We start from the raw sequence: 21,531 nt of genomic DNA, 5'->3' as shown, positions 1-21,531 counted from the left end.
CAGAGCTTCCCCTTAGTCACGGCCTCATGGAAGGGACAGACGTGTAACGGTGTGGTCAAGTGTTATGGGCCCCAATGGCAAGAGCCCTGCATCCTGGGCGCAGCATGTCCACAGGAAGGAGCAGTCAGTTCTTGTTGAAAAGGTCGGGGAGGCCTCAGCAAGAGCGTGACCTTGAACTGAGTATTGGAAACTACAGAGGTCCTGGCAAGGCACGCTACATTTTACGGCAAAACAGGACATCCCAACTCCCTACTGAGCTGGTCCTAAATTACTAAGTGAGAAGCCTGAGGGGCCTCCCCACAGGGCTGGTGCCACTAATAAGGACAATCACATAATCACTCGCGTTTGAGTAGTACTGACCCATCCACTATCTTATTTGATCCTCCCCAGATCCCTAGGAGGTCTGTGTTTTTACCCCCATTTTACTGATGAGGAAACTGAGGTCCAGAGAAGCTTAACTTGCTCAAGGTCACATAGCTAGGAGGGGCAGAGCTGGGATTTGAACCCAGAGGGTCCAGCTCCAGGCCCAGTGGCCTGTCTATGGCCTCTCACACAATGATGTGTTGTCTCTCTTCCGTAGACAGGCAATCTTGAAGGGATTGCAGGCAGACTTAGTCCTGTCATTGGGAGACACAACTGAGCCACTGGAGATGTTTCCATCACAGAGGACTAATCTAAACAGAGCTTTCAGGTGACCATGAGAAGCCCCATGTATGATCGAACACTTGAACATCACCTCCTGATACTTACTGGGGTGAGCTGGGTTGTGACCTCAGTCAGGGACTGTAACCAGCCCTGGGAGCTGCTATCCTCATGGAGACTGAGGTTCCCCGGCTCCTTCCTTCCTGGTCCAGCCTAGGTCTCATCCGCAAGCCCTGCCTCATGAGGCTGGAGGAGATCCTAGCACCCCGCAGGGGCAGGGGCGCTGGCCCAGGCTGGGTCCACTGCCACGGAAGCAGAAGGAGCCTCCACACTCTCCCTTAACCCCAACAAGAAGTCGCAGAGCTCAGGGGTCACCCTGGGCCACTACTCACCTTCCAGGCAGGATACGGAGACCCCGAGCGACCACAAGGCCTGTCAGTGGAAGGACTGTGTCTGCCGGTTTCAAATCAGCTTGGTGGTCTGTCTGCCCCTTGTCCCTCTCTACCTTCACCTAACCAAGTGGCTTTGGGTATGTCCCTAAATATCTCCCACCTAATCCCTCAGAGCAGGGAGAAAACGTGCATTCCCAACCATCCCCATGGAGACACACTGTAATAGTGCCATTGGATCCAAGGGAGGCGAGATGGAGACGCTTAAATCCTGCTCTAGGTGAAATGAATGAGAAGTCTTTGGAGCAGGACAGACTTGGGGTGGACTCATGATTCTGCCACTTATTTGCTGCATTCATTCATTCAGCAACATTTCTGGAGCGCCAGCTATGTGCTGGGCGAAGTTCCAGGTGATGGAAATAGGAAGTCTAATAAAGCATGGCCCCTTCCTTCCAAAAGTCCCCCTTCATGAGGGAGGCAGTGATTATGGTGCGGGGAGGTGGACAGAGCAGAGGCATCTAGGCCAGCCTGGCGGGGGAAGCAGTATTTCCAGGACCACTCCAGATCTCTGTATAGGAGCGGCTTCAAGGCAGCGATCTCCTTGGAGGGGTGTGTTAAAGCTGAGTAGCTAGCTCTTTATGCATGATAAGGAAGTGTCAGTTTTCCCCATTAAAGAAATGGGGAAATTTCTAAAGGAGATTGTTAAGGAGGCTTCCAAGCCACTCATGCTTTGGCAAAGTGACTTGGCCTCTGTGTGCCTCGGTTTTCTCATCTGTAAAGTGAGGTGGATGATACCCACATCCCAGCGTGTTTGTGAGGTCTCAATGAAGTCAAGTGCAAGAATGCACATCTCTGCCTGATACACAGCACACGCTCTATCAACGGGAATCCCCCACGATAGCTTAATACCCTTATTATTGGGAGGCAAGGTAGGCCAGGGCAGCTGCAAGAGCAAAGCAAAGTCAGTCACTCAGGCTGCAGTGTCTCATCCTTCCCCGCCCCCCGCCCCAGGTGTACTCTTTTAAGCTCAAGTTTCCCCAGCTCCAGCTGCCCAGAACATGCCACAAACCCCTGTCTCAAGTAGCCCCCCACCCAGTCCCCTTCCAATCAGGGCCCATTTTACATACATATAACAAAGACGATAAATGGGGTGAAATATTTGACACAATTTTGTTTATCATTTGTTACATACATATTTAAAACTGCTAGTTGATGTTAAAGAAAGGCCCTTCCATAAATACTTTTTAACCTGTTAGGTTGCAACTTGAAGCTTTAGCCACGAAATGAGAATTGTAATTTTTTTTTTTTTTTTTTTTGCGGTACGCGGGCCTCTCACTGTTGTGGCCTCTCCCGTTGCGGAGCACAGGCTCCGGACGCGCAGGCTCAGCGGCCATGGCTCACGGGCCCAGCCGCTCTGCGGCACGCGGGACCCTCCCGGACCGGGGCACGAACCCGCGTCCCCTGCATCGGCAGGCGGACTCCCAACCACTGCGCCACCAGGGAAGCCTGAGAATTATAATTGTAATCACTGCATTGAAGACAGTGTGGCTTACAAACCAGTTGACAAAGGTCAGAGCAGTCGTGAGCTCCTTATAGAAAACCCACTCCCACTTATACTCTGGGAGCATCTGGACAACTTTCCTATGGAGGTACCCCAATATTTAACGGCTCCGGAAGAATTCTCTCTGTGGGAGCATCTGCTGCCCTCTAACCATCACACCACCTGAAAGCTCTCTGGGGGTGGGGAGTGGAGAGACGGACCGTTCCAGAAAGGTAACCGATGCCACCACCACTGCTGCTGTCATTTAGAAACCAACTTCGGTGATTCAGGACTATGTTGGGGTCCCTTCTGCCCAGCGAATCCCAGGCCACCTTTCCAGGCCCGAGTCTATTATCACTTCCTCTTTGGGGATTTCCTGCCATGCCCTCCTCGGAACTCCCCTATTGGCCCCTAATAATTAGATTACTTTTCACAAAGCATTGCAAGTGTGGGTGCATGGCAGCCTCCACCATTAGACAGTATCTTCATCATGGACAGGGAAAACATCTTAGCAAGCTCTGGTCCCCACATCTGGCACCCAAAAAATACCCTCTGAATTAGATGAATCTCGTTAAGCAACTAAATGTCTCAGCCTGCAGAATGACCACGTCGGCCTAGAGAGAATTTTTTTTTCCCTACCAAAATCAAGGGTTTTCTTCCTCCAGATGTGTTCATGCTGCGTTCATAACCTAAAGAATCATTTACAAGCCAAAAAAGCAAGAAGATGTTTCTCTCCTTGGACAAGAAGGGAAAAATAATGGCTGAATTAATTGTGAGGCTGCTAGTTAAAGTTTTCTGAGGTTGATAAGGCTGGATAAGACTATTCAATCTTAGCTTAACAAAATTCCATCTTTAAAATTATAAAATGGTTAAAAATTCAAAATCTCTAGAACAAAATTATACCTAAGCTGTTAGAGTTTCCATCTAAATGGCTGGGATGTGGAGCAGGTGGGGTCCAAGTGTTTTGCCCATCACGTGTCATAAGTATAAACGATGTTCAATATTCCAATATTTTCAACAAACATGTTGGTGAAGAATGATTCTTTCATTGCCTTCTGCTCATCCGGACTGAACAAAATGTCAAATATGTCTCTGCTTTAAAGTGTACGGTGTGTACCTTCTACCAAGAAAACCGCAGTGGATATGTGATGAGTACATCTCTTTTCAGTACTCTGTTAGTACTTCTCAGGGAAATGAATCATCCCATGAAACAGTGAGAATGTACTTTGTGTAGCACAAAAATGGCTTCGTGTAATCTCCTCTGAGGGGCTGTCTTGTACAGTTTATTAGGTAAAGCCCGGCCCTGGCTGTCCACCTGCCTCGGCTCAGGCAGTGTTTCTCCAAGGCGGCCCCTGATCCCTGGTGCAGAGCTGATGCTGAGCGAACAAGGAGGCTGGTCCACGAGCAGTCAGTTACCGTGAGTTCAGGGAAGGGGAGCCTAAACTCCCCGGCAGCCTGGGGAGATGTGGCCTGAAGGGTCTGAGGGGCCCGGGGGTACCCTTCTCCCGTCCTTGATCCCTCCTGACCCCATGCTAGGCAGACAGTCGGCCTACACCCCTTTCATCACTCATCCGTATTTTAAAACATTTTGTCAACCACACAGTGTGGACTCAGTAATAAATTGCTCATTTTCCAATTTTATGCTTTCAAGTCAACCATAACCCTTTGTCAAAGTTTCCGGCTTCACCTACTCGAAGTTCCAGCAAAATCCTATCAAAAATAACAGCTACTATTTATTGAGTACTTACTCTGTTCCAGGAACTGTTTTAAGCTCTTTACCTATATCATCTTACTTAATCCTCACAATATTATTCATATACCCACTCTACAGATAAGGAAATTGAGGCAAAGAGGTCAATTAATTTGCCTAAGGTCACTCAGCTAGACAGGCTGAAATCTGTTCCCAGGTCCTGGCTACACTGGCCTCACCGAATCCAAGGCATCGGAAGCTTCAGGCAGCCTGTGCAGCTGAATTGTAGGATGAACCCAGTTTCTACAAGATTCCAAGAACATTAGACACTGTGCCTGTTACTTGCCTTTGGGCACCTGGCTTGGAGTCTAGGCCTCTGTTTATTCAACTGGGCTGGGGGATTCCAAGGCAGGAAGCACCGGCCTCACAAGAGCCCCCTTTGGGGCTCCCACTGCTCCACCGGCAGTGACAGTGGGGGGCAGAGCCCCCCTCGCCTTTGGTCACCTACCAGGGGTGTAGAATACTATCTAGTCCCTGGCTGAGCCACTCACTGGACAGCACTTGGGATGGAGGGCAGAGGCCAGGGGGCAGCAAATGCCTCTTAGGAGGATCAAATAGAAAATCTTCAAGATATTCGCAGGGCCAACAGTACAGAGCCAGGGGGCGTGCACAGGGGACCTCCCTCCTAGAGCTCCTCCCAGCTCCATGGGGAAAGCGCTCTGGGATCACCTTACCAAAAGGAGTAGTCTCAGATTTGGTCCTCTCAGGAGGCGGTGTACCGACCCTGAGAGCACAGGAGAATTTCCCCCAAGGCCATGTCCTCACAGGAGGGTCAGCTGGAGGACATGGGGGCTCCCAAACAGCAAGGGGCCCACTCAGAGGCCGAGGTCGTGGCTCTGGAACCCTCACCACTAGCTCTGCCCACCACCCCTTCTCACCAGCTCTGCTTCCTGGAAAACAAGTGTGTCCCAGAGCTGAATCTCTTTGGCTGGTCAGGCTCTGGCCTGGAGGCGAGGGACTGAACAGGATGACTTAATGCAGTTCCCCATATTCTGCAACTCTGGACCTTCATCTCACAAGGCCATGCCGGGGACAGACCAATTGTACAGAATAGAAAGCCTAGAAGTAAACTCGCAAACATATGGTCAATTGATTTTCCACAAAGCTGGCAAGACCATTCAATGGGGAAAGGGCAGTCTTTTCAACAAATGATACTAGGAAAACTGGATATCCACATGCAAAAGAATAAAGTTTGGCCCTTATCTTACACCATCTACAAAAATTAACTTAACGTGGATCAAAGACCTAAACTTAAGAGCTAAAACTATAAAGCTCTTAGAAGAAAACATAAGGGAAATTCTTCCTGGCATTGGAGTTAACGATGATTTCTTGGATATGACAATAAAAGCACAGGCAACAAAAGAAAAAATGGATAAATTGGATTTCACCAAAATTAAAAACTTTTGTGCATCCAAAGGACACCATCTAGAAAGTGAAAAGACAAGAATGGAGAAAATATTTGCAAATCACATGTCTGATAAAGGATTGCTACCCAGAATATACATAGAACTCCTACAACTCAACAACGAAAGCCAAACAACTCAGTTCAAAAACGGGCACATGAATAGACATTCCTCCAAAGGAGAAAGACAAATGGCCAATAAGACATACAAATGGGGGCCTCCCTGGTGGCGCAGTGGTTGAGAGTCCGCCTGCCGATGCAGGGAACGCGGGTTCGTGTCCCGGTCTGGGAAGATCCCACATGCCGCGGAGCGGCTGGGCCCGTGAGCCATGGCCGCTGAGCCTGCGCGTCCGGAGCCTGTGCTCCGCAACGGGAGAGGCCACAACAGTGAGAGGCCCGCGTACCGCAAAAAAAAAAAAAAAAAGATATACAAGTGTCCAAACACAAAAGGACAAATATTGTATAACTCAATTTCTATGAGGTGCCTGGAGTAGGAAAATTCAGAGACAGAAAGTAGAACAGAGGTTTCCAGGGGCTGGGAAGAGAGGGAGATGGGGAGTTATTGCTTAATGGGCCCATCTGGGATGATGAAAAGGTTCTGGGAATAGTGGTGACGGTTACACAACACTACGAATGTACTCGATGCCAGTGAATTGTTCGTTTAAAATCCTCGAAGCGGTAAATTTTATGTTATGTATATTTTACCACAATAAAAGTTATCCCTAATTAAAACAAAGATTTGAATTTTAAAAGAGGCTACACTAAGCTTGGGGTCTCAGCCTCTCACTGCACTGCTCAGAGGCCTCCAGGGGCTTCCCTGAAGTCTGAATACCTCACCAGAAAGTAAATGGCCCTCTCGGTTTTGCCCCTGTCATTCCTCAGGCAGATTCTTGCCTGTGTCCATCGTGCCCCCAGCAAGCCACACACCTGCTCTTTCCCAAACACTCCATGTACTTCCCTGACCCAAGTGCTATCTGCTGAGTCTAGAGTGCTGTTCCCAGCTCGTTCAGTTGGTGAGCTCCTATTCAACCTCCAAGGCCCATCTCAAATGCCCGTACTCACTAAGTTTCAGTCCATTCGCACTTTTCCTGAGGACTCCCATGTCTTCACATTCCCGTGGGCGGGAATCAACTCATTCACTGCCAAGTGCTCCACGCCTGATGACACAGGGGCACAACCTGGCAGCAACTGTTGGATGGGAGGGGGAGCCTTTGGCAGGACACCTCTCACAGCTTTGTTTATGCCCAATACCCTCTCTAAAGAGGCAGGAGGAACTCCATCAGACTCCATCAGAGTCTCCTCCACCTCTCTGATCCACCTCCCAGAGCGCCTGGCTCACTGCATAGTGGTGGCCACCACCTGCTGAGTACTGACTCCACCCCAGGCTCAGGTCTAAATGTTTCTTCTCACCTGGGCTGTAAGCTCAGGACAGCATCCTGGCCGGAACACAGTGCTGCATCCCTTGAGGGTGTGGAATCTCAGAATCCTGGGGTGGGGCGGGGCTGAGTGGATGGGGTACCCAGGGAGGAACATCTTCCGCCCTGGGGCCGCCCCGCTAGGCAGATGGCAGGAAGAACCAGGAGCCCAGAACTCACTTCAGGGAAGGGGGGAGACCTGAGAGGAGTGCGTGTGGCGGGGAAGGCGGGCAGAGGGACGCCTATTTGACTAGAGCTGGCCTGGTGGAAGCAGCAAGACCCTAGCTGCGGCCTTGGAGGTGACAGCGAAGGAGAACAGTGGGGGGAAAAGGTGCTCCTCTAACTGCCAGAGGCTGAGAGGACTCCGGGCTTGTGCAAAACAGGGCGACCCAACACTTCCCTACTCCCACTCCCCAGAGGGATCCCTGAGGGAAATAAATTATTTTCCACCAGGGTACAAGAGAACTACAAGTTGGGTTCTCATCCAGGCTCAGATTCAAAAGAAGCAGGAAGGAAGGGAAGATAGAAAGATTTTCAGAGTTCCTAGCATTTCACATCCTGATTCCTCCCTCCCTCCCTCCCTCCCTCCCTCCCTTCCTTCCCTCCCAAATGTTCATTGAGCCCCTGCCATGTAGAGCAAGCCCTTCTCCAGGCTCTGGGAAAGGTTTGAAACAAAACAGACAGAAGCCTCACGGCAGTCTCTCATCCTCCCCAGGAGGAAGGTATTTCCCCATTGTTTGCTCCCACACAGGGCCCTTAGCTCCACCCTGCCCTGACCAGAGGCTCTGGCACCTTCCTGGGGCCTCGGGGAACTCAAGGAGTAATCCCTCAAGACAGTTATGAGGTCCCCTCGCAGTGCCTGGCCCCGTGTTCTCACCGCAGCGCAGCGGGACACTTGAACAGGGAAGAAGCTGGGCCCAAGGGCAAAGGTCAGGTCTAGACTCCAACCTGCCAGGCACCAAGCCCATCTTTGACCTCCCATCTGCCACTGCATCCGCAGATGGGAAGATGAGAGAAACTCTTTGGGGGCCATATTTGTAAAACCCAGTCTTTCAATCCCATATCATCTGGGATAGGATGAGAGTGACCTCAAATCTAATTAGGGTCATCCCACAAAAGGATGCCGTCTGGGTTCTCAGAGCCCTTGGGCGTCAAGTACTTACCTTTGCGCCTCCGAGCTGCCCCACCTTGGGCAAGTTACTCATCTTCTGTGAGTCCGCTTTCATCCTTGAAATAGGGATGATAATAGGGTCTCTCTCTCAGGGCTGAGACGGGGATTCTGTGAACTCACACCCAGGAAGCGCAGTGGCACAGGCAGGAGTGCTCAGGAAACATGAGCTGTCACACGGGGTCCTCAGCAGCAGAGGCCTTACTTGCCAACTCTAACCTCCTTTTGCCTCACACCCCATCAGCCTCACTTCCTCGCTGTCCCTGTCCTGAGGCAGGGCGTCAGGCAAGACCGCCAGACTCTTCCTGTTTGGCAGGCTGGACCGAGGAACCTCTTGGTACAACGAGGCCTGGAAGAGCGCAGAACCCCAGGGCCTCAGAAATCAACTAGCCCCAGGCAGGGGGTTTCAGATGGGAGAGTGAGGCCCTGAAAGGAGATCTGTGCATAGAACCGTGGGCATCCTTGTCTACTCTGCCCTTCGATGAGCTCCCTCCTTGAAGGGGGGCCGCGGAGCCATCCCAGCTCAGTGCTGGGGTGTGAGCCAGGCGTCAACCCATGTGGCTGAGTGGTGGGGCTGCAGACAAGGCCAGGGAGACCTCTGGATATCAGGGAGGCCCACAAAACTAGGAGGCACCAAAGTTCTGAAACCTGATCGGAACCCTGCCCCCCCCATTCAAAATACCTTAGTACGTGCAAGATGACTAAGGGGGTGGGGCCCTTAGTCCTCCCAGGTGGAGAACGTGACCTTGCAGGATATACCTGCAGGCACACTACCTCTCTGCATCCTCACACTCCCTTCCCACGTAGGCAGGGCAGGCCCGAACAGATCCCCTTTTGCAAATGAAGAAACTGAGTGGAACGGGAGATAAGGGGACTGTTCCAAAGGCACAGGGCCATTTCCAGGGAAAAGCCAATACTTGAACCCAGATCTCTTGACCTGCAGAGAAGGCATGGAGGGGGAAAAGGAGAAAAGAGAGAAGTTGCCAGCTTTTCAGCCAGCAGAGGAGATCCAGCTGGTCTGTGGCAACTCCCAACTTCCCTCAACCTCTCTGAGCCCTCACCTTCCTGGGCGAGGTTCCGCCCACCAGGGGGAGTGGGGTGAGCCAAGCTGCCCCTCTCTGCCCAGCCTGAATCTGGGCTTCCCCTTCCCAGCACCGCCCCTGTGAACTGCAAAGAGCCAAGTCACTAGTCTGTCTTCTGAAGGCAGGACTTCTGGACCTGTAGGCAGGGGCTGCGTCCAGGGCTTCACAGAATCCCCCGTGAGGCCTGGCACAGGGACAGGCAAAGTCTGGTGAGCAACTGGAATTAGGCATTTCAGCCCCCTTCCCTGTGAAACAGGGCATTTGGGACCGGGTGGGGCACCCACCCTGACACCATGACCCATCACGTTGGAGGGCTGAGTACCAGGCTTCTAGACCCAACTGACGTCCGCAGCCTGGCACATGGTCAACCTCAGAGGAGGAAGTCGGTCATGTGGCCTCAGCTAACCCCCCTTGGGCTCTCACTGCATGGTTTCCATGCACTTAGGAAAGAAAACCTGGTTTAGGGAGCCCAGCAGAGAGCAGAAGTCCTTGCCCCACTGGGTCACATTCGGGATGAGTTCCTGCAATCCCACCGGGTGCTCTTCTGTTGCCCCGGCAACCCCAGGAGCTCATGGTGGAGCCCACCTTATTTCTGAAGGAGAAGGAGACTGCAAACATCTACCCTGTTTGATGCACAGACTGCGGCTTACTGGATGGGTTACAGCGAAGGGAGACAGTGGGCGGGGCCGGGGGGCGGATACTCCCCAACTCCTTCTTCCCCTGCCCCCAGCAGTGGTTCCCCCCTTCCCACTGGTCTGTGGGGATCCACTTCTCTTTAGGCCTCAGTTTGCTCATCTGTTAAATGAGATCTGCAGTGTGCATAAAGATGGTGCGGACTCTTCCACAGCCAGCCCCACAGGACTGCGGGCGCATTCAAGAGCTGGAGGTAGGAGGAGGCCCCGCTGCAGTGTGGGTGGGCTGGGTGAGGGCCCCAGGAAGACGCTTGGGCTCGCCCCAGCCCCAGCTGGCCACAGGGGGACTCTGCCTGCCACTCGGTGAGTCAGCCTCCCTGAGAAGCCGCGACCAGCGACAGAGAAGGCCACGGGCCATGACACACAGGCTCTTCATCACCGCCTCCTGGCCCGAGACTCTGGTGGCAGAGCCTACAACACGCGCGGTCCCCAGGGCGGGCGTAGAGGGGAGGGGTGTCCGGGATTTGCACAGGTGCTCACCCTCGCCCGCACACGGCTCACCTACACTGGCTGCACCCTCGGAAACTCTGGGGAACGCATGCCTTCCATATGGGAGCGCACACAAATTAGTATGCACGGTCCCCTGCATCACCCTGGGAGCCGGACCGGACCGATGAGTATGGGCGGGGCACACCGCTCCGCATTCACGATGGACATGCGCTCACACAAACCCCCAGGCCTCCACCCACACCAGCCAAGGTACTGGGAAATGCTCACAGGGGCACTTAACCACACTCCGGCAACACTCCAAATGAGACACCAATTCTTCATTCATCCTTGCAGCCAGGAAACATTTCCTACACCCAAATGTATATACCTGGAAGGACAGGAGGTATAGCAGGGAGCCGCTCGCTGGGTGTGTTCTAGGAGGTCTGGCACATGGTAGGTGATCAGTAAATGCCAAGATAGGGGACATGGGTGCAGACAGGGGACAGGAGTAGTGGAGGGGCCAGGAACCCCTGAGCCCCCGACTTGAGCCTGGTCACTCGTGAACAAAAAGACACCCGCCCCTCTCCCCTCTCCATAGTGAAGCCCCAGCTCGGATGGAATCTAGAGCCTGCATTCAACTTCCGATGCTCTAGGACCGCCTGCCCACCTGACCTGGAACTGCTGCCTACTTGGCGCCTGCGCCCCTTAGCACACCCCAGGAAACCCTCAGGACATGTTTCCACTTCCAGGAAAGCCTTTCCCGGCACACTCAACCCCGATTTCTCCTGTACAAAAAAAAAAAAAAATGTATGTAAGGGTGACGAGGGCAGGGAAACAGGGTGAGGGGGGTCCAAACTGGTACCAGCACAGTAACCCAACTGTGGTTACCAGCACAGTAACCCCAGCACAGAGGGCCTTTGGAAACCGTCCAGACTCCTGCATTTCACAGAACTAAAATTCGGACCTAAAACGGAAAGGGAAAGGGGAGGGATTTTCCCAAGGCCGTGCAGGGAGTAGAGAACACCGTGGTGGAGACCCGCCGCCATCTCAACCCAGAATGTGTGCCCTGCCTCGACGGGTGCCAAGCTGGACCTTCGCACCCAGCCCAGACCCTCACAGCCTCTCAATCTTCTCCGCCATGGCCCTTGGAGAGCTCGGAGAAACTGCTGCTCTGCCCTGACCTGGGTCCCTAGCAGTCCATCTGCGAGGTGCTTGGGGCTGACGCCCAGGCTTCGGGACCCCCAGTTTGGAAGGAGAATCCGCTCTGAGACAATGTGCTTTAAGAATCCGATGAAACGCACGCCGGCTCCCTCTCTTTCTCCAAAGCGCAGTGTCGCCCGCACCCAGCAGCCCCGGCCCTGTGGTCCCCAGTACACGCGGCGTGGTCCTCGGGAAAGACAGGTACTTGGCAGGCAGTGGCACCCCTTTCAGCGTCCCATCTACCCGCCGGTATCTCCCAGTAACCCTCCTCTCCTCACGCGCATTGTCCCTTCCAGCTGCCCGAAACTGCCCGCTGCTCAGAATCGCCACCCCTTCCCCAGCCTTTTGCTGCTCTGAGCATCCTCTTTGCGTATCTCTTTTCCTCTCTACTGAGCCTCAACTCCCCTTCCACCGCTCCCTCTCTTCCTTGGTGCTGCTGGTCTGGGGTGGGATGGGGTAGAGAAGAGGGTCAGTGGCAGAATGCACTGGAGATGGGCGGGTGCTCAGGTCCGGTGCGTTTGGAGCTCCCGCGACACCTCCCTGGACACACTGGAGGCTTCCGTCACACCACTGAGCTCAGCCTTTGTAGGGAGACCAGCTTCCAGGCAGCATGGCATTAGCCGCCCCGGGCTACCCCGCACCCCTGTACTGGGTGAAGAAGGAGCATCTTGAATGGAGTTGGGGGTGTTGCCGCCCATCTGCACATGTGTAGGCTAGGGAAGATGGCACAGGGCTGCACCTCTGGATGGAAGGTCCCTGGGGGCCACCAGTAACTCTGATCTCAGAAGCACCAGCCTACAGCTGGGAGGCTTTGGTGGCCGCACAGAAGTGCCGCCTCTTTCTCCAGAAAAGCCCTGTTTTGAAAAAAGGGCCTCTTCTCACTGTCCAGTCTGAACAGAAGGCTGGCCCGTGGCACCCACAGCTCCGGAGCAAAGGGCGAGGGTGGGGCAGTGTCTTTCACTCTAAACTTGCTGGGTGATTATCAGCCCATAGCTGAGTCCCCCCCGTCTTGGTTTTCGAATCTGACGACCTGCCTTGTCGCCTCAACAACGCCTGGCAAGCCCCGTAGCTGCGGGAGCACGTGGCCAGGTGGCACCTGGCAGGCGAGGTCCCGATGCAGAGCCTCGATCTCACCGCCTCACCCAAAACAGTGCCTGTGCCTAGGTCCTTCGGTTTCCTGGGGGCGGGGGGAGCTGAGGCTGCGGGTGCTGAGAGTTCTCTCCAGCCAAGCGTGCTCTCGCATCCGGCCCCCAACTCCCCTCTCCTTGCGGTGAAAGGCACACCCACTCCAGCTCAGCCTCCCCATTCTCCATCCCAGGCCCTCGGAGCCTCGCGGGCGCCCGACAGTTTTCACATTCTTTCCCTGCCTGCTGCTCCGGGCACCCTGGTCCAGGGGTCGGCGGAGAAGCCCGAACCCCACACAGACCCCGGGACTCCAGCCTCCTTTCACACCAACATGCAAAGGCCCTTACATTTCCATTTCATATTTCAGTTTGCCACCAAAACAAAGCCGAGGGCAGACTTGCGGGAAGAGAGAAAGGAGCTGAGGCCAAGGTGAAAAGGTATGCCCACGGAAAAGAGCGCCCAGCTGCTTTCTGAAACGAAGGTTCTCGGGGACTACGGCAAAAATTTATGTACGGTACATTTAACTTGTTTTCCTGCTGTAGCCCCTCTTTGCAGCAGGCAAAACTCGGGGCTTCGGCGACTTCATGAGAGCCTTGCGCAGCAAGGTTCCCGGCGCAGCCCCTAGTTCCCTCGAAGAGTAGGGACCGCGCAAATCCGGGAGTACAAGGTCAGCCCACTCAAGAAACGCCGCTATCGCGAACAGGGGGCGCGCGGGGGGGGGGGCGGGGGGGAGGGCAGGCTCTCTGGCTTCCCTGAAGTCTCCTCTGAAATTTCCTTACAACAACTTAAAAAAAAATCCCCCCAGCCAAAGTTTTCGTTTACAGATACAGTACGTAAATGGTCTGTGTCTTGATCCCAGTGGTCGTTATACAGCGAACACGTACGTAACAATTCTTCAAACTTTCCACTTAACTGTGTACTTCACTGTATATAAATTATAATAAAGAAAACTTCGTGCGCATCGACTGATTTAAAATAATACTAGACCTTTAATCCAGGCCTCCTGTTTTTCTATTTAAGATTGTATGTGTTTAGCCTGGACTGTTAGAGCAGACTGGAGCTTATAGAAATGAACAAAGTAAAAAATAAAAAGCATCTTTCTTCCTCTCCTCCCCCACCCCCAAAATTGACCGGGGGTCGACGTCACAGCTCCCAGGCTTGAGTTTTCCCTCCATCATCCCACAGTCACCCACGGGCTCTTACGGCTAATGTGCAAGCCTCGGTTTCTCGCTCTCTTTTTTGGGGGGGGTGTCTCTCTTACACAAAACACACCCCGGTTCTTTGAGTAAAGTCGAATATGACCCAGGAGGAGTTTACACATTTTGTGGTGTGTGGATTGTGCTGGTGGGAGAAAATAAATATCTCTAGCATTCAAACTCTGCGTCTAATTCGCCAAATCAAGACCAGCCCCTCGGCGGTACCCCAGGGGTCTCCGGCCCTGCCCTCGTCTCCCAAGACCTCTGCGCTAAGAGCGCTGCCTTCGCGGACGGCTGGATGGGAAGGTAGCAGTGGGCTAGCAACGAAAACCTGCGTGCACCGAATCGAAAGCGAAAGAGAAGGAGGTAGCAGGGCCGTTCTCGGTAGCGTTCCGGGGCGCAAGGCCAAGGCCTGGCGGGCCGCGCAAGCGGCGGCTTGGAGAGTCGTCCGCGTTGGGAGCGAGGTGCCGGGGTCCCTACTCCCGCGGCGAGGAGGCTCTTCGCCCGGCTGAGAAACATCGGTCTCCAGGGGCCCATGCGGCCTAGGATGGGCCAGCGGGCAGGGACTTCGGAAGGCCGAGTGTGAACCCGGAGCCTGACGGGGTCGGGATTGCAACACGCGAGGACACAGTGGGGCTCTTTAGTCAAAGCGCGAATGTCTCTGCACCCAGGGGGGACTGTGGAGTCACACGGTTCGTCGCCCTTTTAGTACTGATGGGGAAACGGAGTCGCAGTTAGGGAACGTCTGCAGCCGTGGAAGGCTTCTCACCTCCTCTTTCCCCATCTCCGAGAAGCCCCGCCACTGGAGACCTGAGGCGGCTGTCCTGCCCCAGGCTTTCTCGCCGTGGCCCCAGCACAGCCCCCAAACCCACCCCTTTCCAAGGAGCGCTTGGACCCAAGGACTGGCTCCCTGGGCTGACGTCCCAAAGGAGACCTCGGACCCTCTCCTCCGCTCGGTACAGTTGCCCAGACGGAGGAACTGGCTTCGTGCCCGGGGGGACCAACAGAGCTGGGAAGGAGGTTGCCAGGTCAAAGCTCCCTTGGGTGGGGGCCGAGATCAGCCGCTGCAAGCCTAGCGCCAAAGCCGAGTCTGCCTCTGCCTTTTCCCCAAGCTGCTGGGGACATCCGAGGTTTTTGCCTTAGACCCATTTCCCCCGCTCTGGAGTACATGCTCTCACAAGTGTGGGAGAGAACCATGTCAATGCGTGTTTCAGTCTCCCTGCTTGCTGGCCATCTAGAGAGCCCGCTCCAGGGGCCCTCCTCCCAGCTGCCTCTACAGAGATCAGAACCTCACCTCTTGATGCCTCGGTTTCCTCCTCTTGGACCTAATGTGCCTAACTTTTTTTCTACAGGAGCCAGAAATCTCCTCTTGGCCAGAGAAACAGCAGCTGCTAAGAGAAGGGAAAGAACAAGCAGAGCTGTTTGTTGTGGCTTTGCCCTGAGCAGGGCCTCCATCTCGGGCATCAGGGAAGTGGGGTCCTGTTGGTGTTTCCAGCTGCCTTTTGTCTCAACCTGTAGCTTTTGGCTTTGCCTAGCGCAAGGTCGGGGGCCTGCCCTGTCCTCACAATTGGGTGCTTACAGGTTCCGACGGCACAGAGGCCGACGGTAGAAACGTGGAGCGGGGAGGCTAGACTCTTGCTCTGTGGGGGAACATTTACTACCCCATGAGGCCTTACTGTTATCTCCTCGTGATGCAGATGAGGAAACAGGGCTTTAGAGGGATTTCTTACTCTCAGGTCACAGTGTGGGCTGCCCCAGTGGCTACTGCCTGTAGAGGATACGTTATGCAGGCTGGCAGTGGGGGCCCAGCGGGGCTCAGAGGCAGTGCTCAGAGGGGTCTAGCTCTTTCCCTTTTCCCTCTGAACCCGAAGACATTTCCAAATGAGAGGCTGAAAGCAGCTCAGGATCTCTCCTTGCCTAATTAACTCAGCCTCCTCAGAAGCCTCACTGGTGAATTTCTCGAACACATGAAAAATCAGTGCGGTGGGAGAGAAAACATGCGAGTCCCCTGGCTCCGCACAGCGAACCTCCACGGGTCCCTCAGTCCGAGACTCGCTCACACCTAACATTCCCAAAGGACAGGGACCAGGAGGGGCCTGGGTGAGGCCAGGAGGAGGGAGCCTGATCCCCGGGGCTGGCAGGCTGGTGCATGTGGACAGGGCGAGAGCCCCTCTCCACCTGAGTGTGGAAGGAGCACCTGTGTGGAGCTGTGAGTGTCTGTGATCCGAGTGCCTGATCTCATTCCAACAGGAAGGTGGAGAGGAAAGGTGGAGGAGGTGGGGAAAGCCACCGGATCTCTCTACATCTGCTCAGTCTGTCCTGTGGATTTGAGAGCGTGTGGCTCTGTGCGAAGCCACATGAGCGTACTTGGTGTGTGTGTGAGCGCGCTGCTCATGAGGAAGTGGTTGTGTGTGTATGTGTACAGTCCAAGTGTATGTGTGAGTGTGCGTGTCAACGACCACTTAGTGGACTAATTCTGAGCCTGTGGGGAGCCAGATAGAGGCTGAGTGTAAGGAAGCATTTCCCATGCGTTGCTTCCTAAGGTTATCCCAGTCGCCAAGGCCTCCACCATGTCCCACCTCTGTCCCCAGGCCTGGTGTCTCTCCATCGGGCCTGGATCAGTGCAGCCAAAGCCGTTGTCCTGTCAGAACCAGCTCATTTTCGGGGCCCTGCCTGAAGGCCAAGGCCGCAGGGGGAGAGTGTGTACCCAGGGCTCCTAGCCCAGGCGTTTTTCCCTCCCTTCTCAGTTTCTCTCCCTGCCAGCTTGGGGCTCACCAATGCCGATTCTGTGGGAGAGAAGGCCCAGGCTCCTCAGCTGCTCTGGCCTCAGGCCACCCTTGAGAGGCTCTCTCCTCCACTACGGTCGCGGCGCTTCGGGGCCCAGGCCTGCGTCCTGAGGCCGCCTTCAAGGGGGCTTGGAGGTCATTTAGGCCTCAGGTTCCCCGTGGGCCCAAATCAGGACCCAGAACCTTCCCTCTTGCCCAGCACTGTGCCGCCTGGAGCTCTGTTCCAGCCGGTCGGTCCTAAACCATTGTTCCGAGGCCGCCGCCTCTGGGGATCGCCGAAGGAGAAACGCTCGGGAACTCTGGTCGGCCCGCCTGCCCGCCGCGAACCACCTCGACTCAGGTCTTCCGCGGCCTCAGGCGTCTCCGGACCCGCACGCGTGTGGCGCCCCGGTTCCACGGCATCCCGGGCGCGCTCCGCCGACTGCGCTCCAGGCTCCCGGCCGGGCTCCGCACCTGCGACGCTCCCACCTGCGGCGCCGGCCGAGGAGCCCCCTAGCCGGCGAGGAGCGAGGCCTCGGCAGCCCCGGAGCCTAGCGCCCGAGCGCTGCGCTGCGACTGTTTCCCGCCGCACGCCTTGAGCCGGTGCGAAGCATCCGCTTCAAAGTCGGCCCGGCGGGCAGCGCAAAGCAAGTGGTTTGGGGGAACGGCGAAGAGGGGAGAAACAGACTCCAGGTTGAGTTTAATAGCCGACGCTCCGCACCCTCCGCCGAGCGATCTGAAGGGGGCAGGAGGTATCCCTTGGTCTCCTCGGAGCGGTCGATCCCCATTTTCCTACCCAAAGTCACACGCAGCTCGGCCCCGCGCCTCCCAGCCCGCCAACTCCTGCCTCCCGCAAGCCGAACGGGTTTTGAAGGTGCCGAAGCCCTGGGTCCTGGGGACCCCAGCCCGAGGGATTCGCACGTGCACTCACCGTAGCAGGGTACCTGCAAGGCCGCGTTGTGGCCGCCGCCGCCTTCCTGGAGTTTGAGGCTGCCGTCCGGGGGCGTCTTGCAGGCGCCTCGCTGCAAGTAGAGATGCGGTTGCTGCGCGGGTGGCTGCGGCGGCGGCTGCGGCTGCGGCGGCGGCGGCTGCGGTGCCGGCGACTGGGGCTGGAACTTGTTAAAGGAGCCCCGCGCTCCGGCGCCACTCTCCAGGGGTGCCGCCAGGTCCTGCTGCCCCGCGCCGTAGCGGGCGCGGCTCTTGGCGTCCCCGAATCCCTGCCCTTTGGCGGCAGCCGACAGGAAAGTTGTGCTGAACTTATCACCGCCGGGGTATGCCCTAAAAGGCGACGAGCCCTCCCGGCTCTGCGACACCGGGCTGTAGTAGGCGTCCATGGCAGCAGCCGGCGACTCGCAGTAAGAGACGCAAGTCTCAGCATTCATGCCTGGCTTGGGCGGGCGACGGGCGGGGGCGCGAGCGAGAGCGCGAGGACGCCACCGCGCGCCTTGGCTGGGAGTTTGGAGAGGCAAGGAGGCGGTGGCTGTGCGCTCCGCGCCGGCCTGCTCGCTCTCCCCCCTCCTCCGCTCCACGCCTCTCTCTCTCTCTCCCTCTCTCTCTCTCTCTCTCTCTCTCTCTGCTCTCACCCACTCCTCTCTCTCCCTTCTCCCTCCCCACAGCTGGCCCAGGAAAAGAACCGAGGACTGTAAAAAGATTCAGATGTTTCGGAAAGTTGACCAGATCTCCCAAACCCTCTTAAGATTTTGAAGCGGAAAAATAGAGTGAATTTTTTTTTCTTGACTTTTTTCCCCCCTCCTCTCCCTCTTCTCCCCTCTCCCTACTCTCCTTCCACCACTAACCCCTCCCCCCTTAAGGAGATGCTACTAGCTCGCTCGCCGCTCGGAGCGGATTCTACCAAGAGCCGCCCAAAGGCCTTTTCGATTCAAGGCGGGGCCAGGGAGGTGTCTGGACTCCCCGGGCTCCCGAGCCTAGGCTGAGAATTGGTGGGTCCAAGCTTTGGCCTAGGGGAGGGGGGTATGCAAAACTTTAGTGACAGATTAAAAAAAATATAAAAAAACAAAACCAAAAACCGAACAGGTTTCGACATTCGGAGTCTGATGGGCCGCTAGCGTCCGGGTGCAGGCAAGTCGTTCGTACTCCTGCGTGCGAATTTGGCGGTGCAGCTGCGAGTCTTCCCACTGGTGCCTTTTCCTCTGTTTCCAACCCCTTTTCCCTATTCTCGGTTCCTCCATGAAATTAACACACACACACGCAGCAGTCATCCTGTGCACGGCCACTTTCACGTCTCGTTAACTATTTCCCTTTCCTGTAAGGGCACTGGGTAGGGATGAGGAGGGCCCCGTGTTCACTCAGACACTGGAGAACCCCCAGGCTGGGACCGTTTCCGAAGCTTTAGAACGCGGCCCCCTCCCCCCACCTCTCCCCTCCTGGGAAGGAGCCGCGTGTGCCTCAGGTCGGTCTCCGCCCGGCCGAGGGGATTTTCTGCCTGGCACACCTGAGAATGTAGAGCTGGGAGACCAGCTGGCCGCGCCTCGTCACGCTGTCACCTGCTCACTGCTCGGGTGGGGGTGAGGCAGTCTCTAATCTCTGGCCTCTCTGTCCCCGACTGTAAACCGAATGGCTTGGATTTGATGGGTGGTGTGCGCCCCAGGGAAAAGAGCGTTTACAGCGCGTCGAGTCCTTTCCACATGGCTAATCATCAACTGCACCTCACAACAACCGTGAGTGGTGGAAATCGGGGTCCCCAAATTTTCCAATGAGCAAACCGAGGCTCAGAGAGGTGCGGTCACCTGGCTGAGGTCACACAGCCGGGAAGTAGCAGCGCCTGCCTTGAAACCCAGGCTGAGGTTAGTCCCTCGGCAGATCTGGGATGGTGTTGCTGACAGCGAAAACACACAGAACAGAGGAAACGGATCTCTGACTGCGGAATGACTCAGTTTGAAGGAGACCAGTAAGAGCAGCCCTCGATAAACTGCAGGGAAAAATCCGTGGATAGAGGACGTATCTCAAGGGAGGCTGGGAGTGGGGTGAAAGGTGAAGGGGCAGAGTAAAATGAGAGAGGGCCTGAGCGCCCTGAACCCGGGAATGTGGGTCAGAAGTCAATCTTCTGCACCTAAAAGGTCTCCCTAAGAAAAAATATCTGGGGGGGGTCGTGCTTCTACCCCCAACCTCATCTTAGCTAATCCTCACCCCCACCCCTCTCCCTTGGTATCTCTGCTCCTTGCTCTGCCGCCGACTGCGCGATCCCACATCTGGTTTCCATCGCGGCTTACCTTGAAGTGCTCGTTAATAAAGATATTCTGCAAACCGCGGCCAGGGGTGCGCAGGCCCGAACCCTTCCCCCGCCGCCCATGGGGACCCGCGCCTCTCTGGCTCGCAGACCTAAGCCAAATGAGGATCTTATAGATACTGAGTGCCTGTTGTGCCAGAAGCCATCCACAGGTCATTCCCTTGGGCCGCCCCAACTATCTGGTGACGCTGGCCTCGTCATACCCATTTTCCAGATGGGTAGACTGAAACTCAAAGAGACGAACTAATTTTCCAACCTCGGAGAGCGAACAGTGAGTGAGCCTGCCATCATCCCAAATGCTCCTGTTCAGCCCAAGTTCGTTTTAGTTCTCAGAATCTGCCAAGTTCTGGAATCCCCCAATCTCATCCCTGCGCTTTTGTCTTGCCAATAACTTGGTGTTCAGCGCAGAGTCTCTTCCTCCAGAAAGACTTCCCATCTCTCCCAGTTGGGGCCGCATCTCCATCCTGGACTTCGTGGTTGTCCGGTGGCCCGCTCGGTGTTCGTCTCCACCTCAGTAGTCCGAGGTTTCGAGAGGGAAGCTTCTGCCCCGCCTGGCACCCCGCAAATATTTATGGAATAAAATAGTAAAGCCTGGGTTCCTTCCACTGCTCAGTGAGGCAGTTCCCAGAGTCTTTGGTTTCCTCTAGCCAAGGACAACCGGTTGCTCTCCCTCCCCCTCTTCATGAATCAAGAGACAAAATTAAGAGCGTGCTGGCCTCTCCCGGGCTGCACAAGAACAGTGAGTTCTCTCAGAGTAGGGGCCAGGCCTGCCTTGTTCACCGCAGGGCTTGGCACATCCTAGGCACCCATAAAATGTGCACTGAACGAATGAATGAAAATGCCACGTGGTCCAGTCCGGGGTCTTAGAGGTGCATTTTTGCTGAGCTGTTCCAAGCTAGCAGGCTACTCTGGTCCCCTGCGCCCTGAAGCTGCCTGCTAGCGCCCAGAGGGTGTCTGCAATCCTTCTACTTCTCCCCCCATCCTCCCATTCCAGGCTTAGACACAAGGAGGAAACTAAGAGAAGCAAAATGCATGGGGCGGGGGTCAACACCAAGACAGGTACAATGGCAATTACAATATTCTCCAGTAACTTCTGAGCTGCTCTCAATGCAAATTGCTGTTCTCAGTGCAAAAAGACAAAACAAAAAACAACCCTGCCGCGTTCCAGAAAGCTTTCTTTGAGCGTTGCTTCTTGCCATCTACCCACCCCATGCTTTTATGACCTGTTTAATCATGGCCTCATTATTTAACCTTTTCCTGGCCACCGCGGGGAGAATTTCAAAACCCGAGCCCTCGGGCGCAGACTTTGGTGTCCTCAGCTGGAATCCCTCCTGGTGCACCGAGGTCCTGGCCCTTGGAACCAGCAGGGGGGCCTTCTACCTTCCTACGAGGTACCTTAGAGATGAACTCAGAAAGAGTGAGCGTGTGCCTGCGAGTGAGAAAGTGCATGTGGGTTTGCCTGTGACTGCGTGGGAACATTCTGGGCGTG

At 55.3% G+C, this 21,531-nt stretch overlaps 1 protein-coding gene across 1 annotated transcript in view; it reads right to left on the bottom strand.

Annotated features, from left to right (window-relative positions):
- The window catches only part of ALX4 (ALX homeobox 4), a 39,809-nt gene extending 21,632 nt beyond the window's left edge, over nucleotides 1-18,177 (bottom strand). Inside the window, exon 1 of the mRNA XM_060157718.1 lies at nucleotides 17,727-18,177. Coding sequence (XP_060013701.1) covers nucleotides 17,727-18,177 — 451 coding nt within the window. The remainder of the gene's footprint in view (nucleotides 1-17,726) is intronic.
- Nucleotides 18,178-21,531: the final 3,354 nt, after the last annotated feature.

Source organism: Lagenorhynchus albirostris, chromosome 9 (genome assembly GCF_949774975.1).
Source record: "Lagenorhynchus albirostris chromosome 9, mLagAlb1.1, whole genome shotgun sequence".
In the NCBI taxonomy this organism is placed as follows: domain Eukaryota; kingdom Metazoa; phylum Chordata; class Mammalia; order Artiodactyla; family Delphinidae; genus Lagenorhynchus; species Lagenorhynchus albirostris.
Note: the sequence above shows the minus strand (reverse complement) of the source record. Positions and strands in the feature narration are given on the sequence as shown.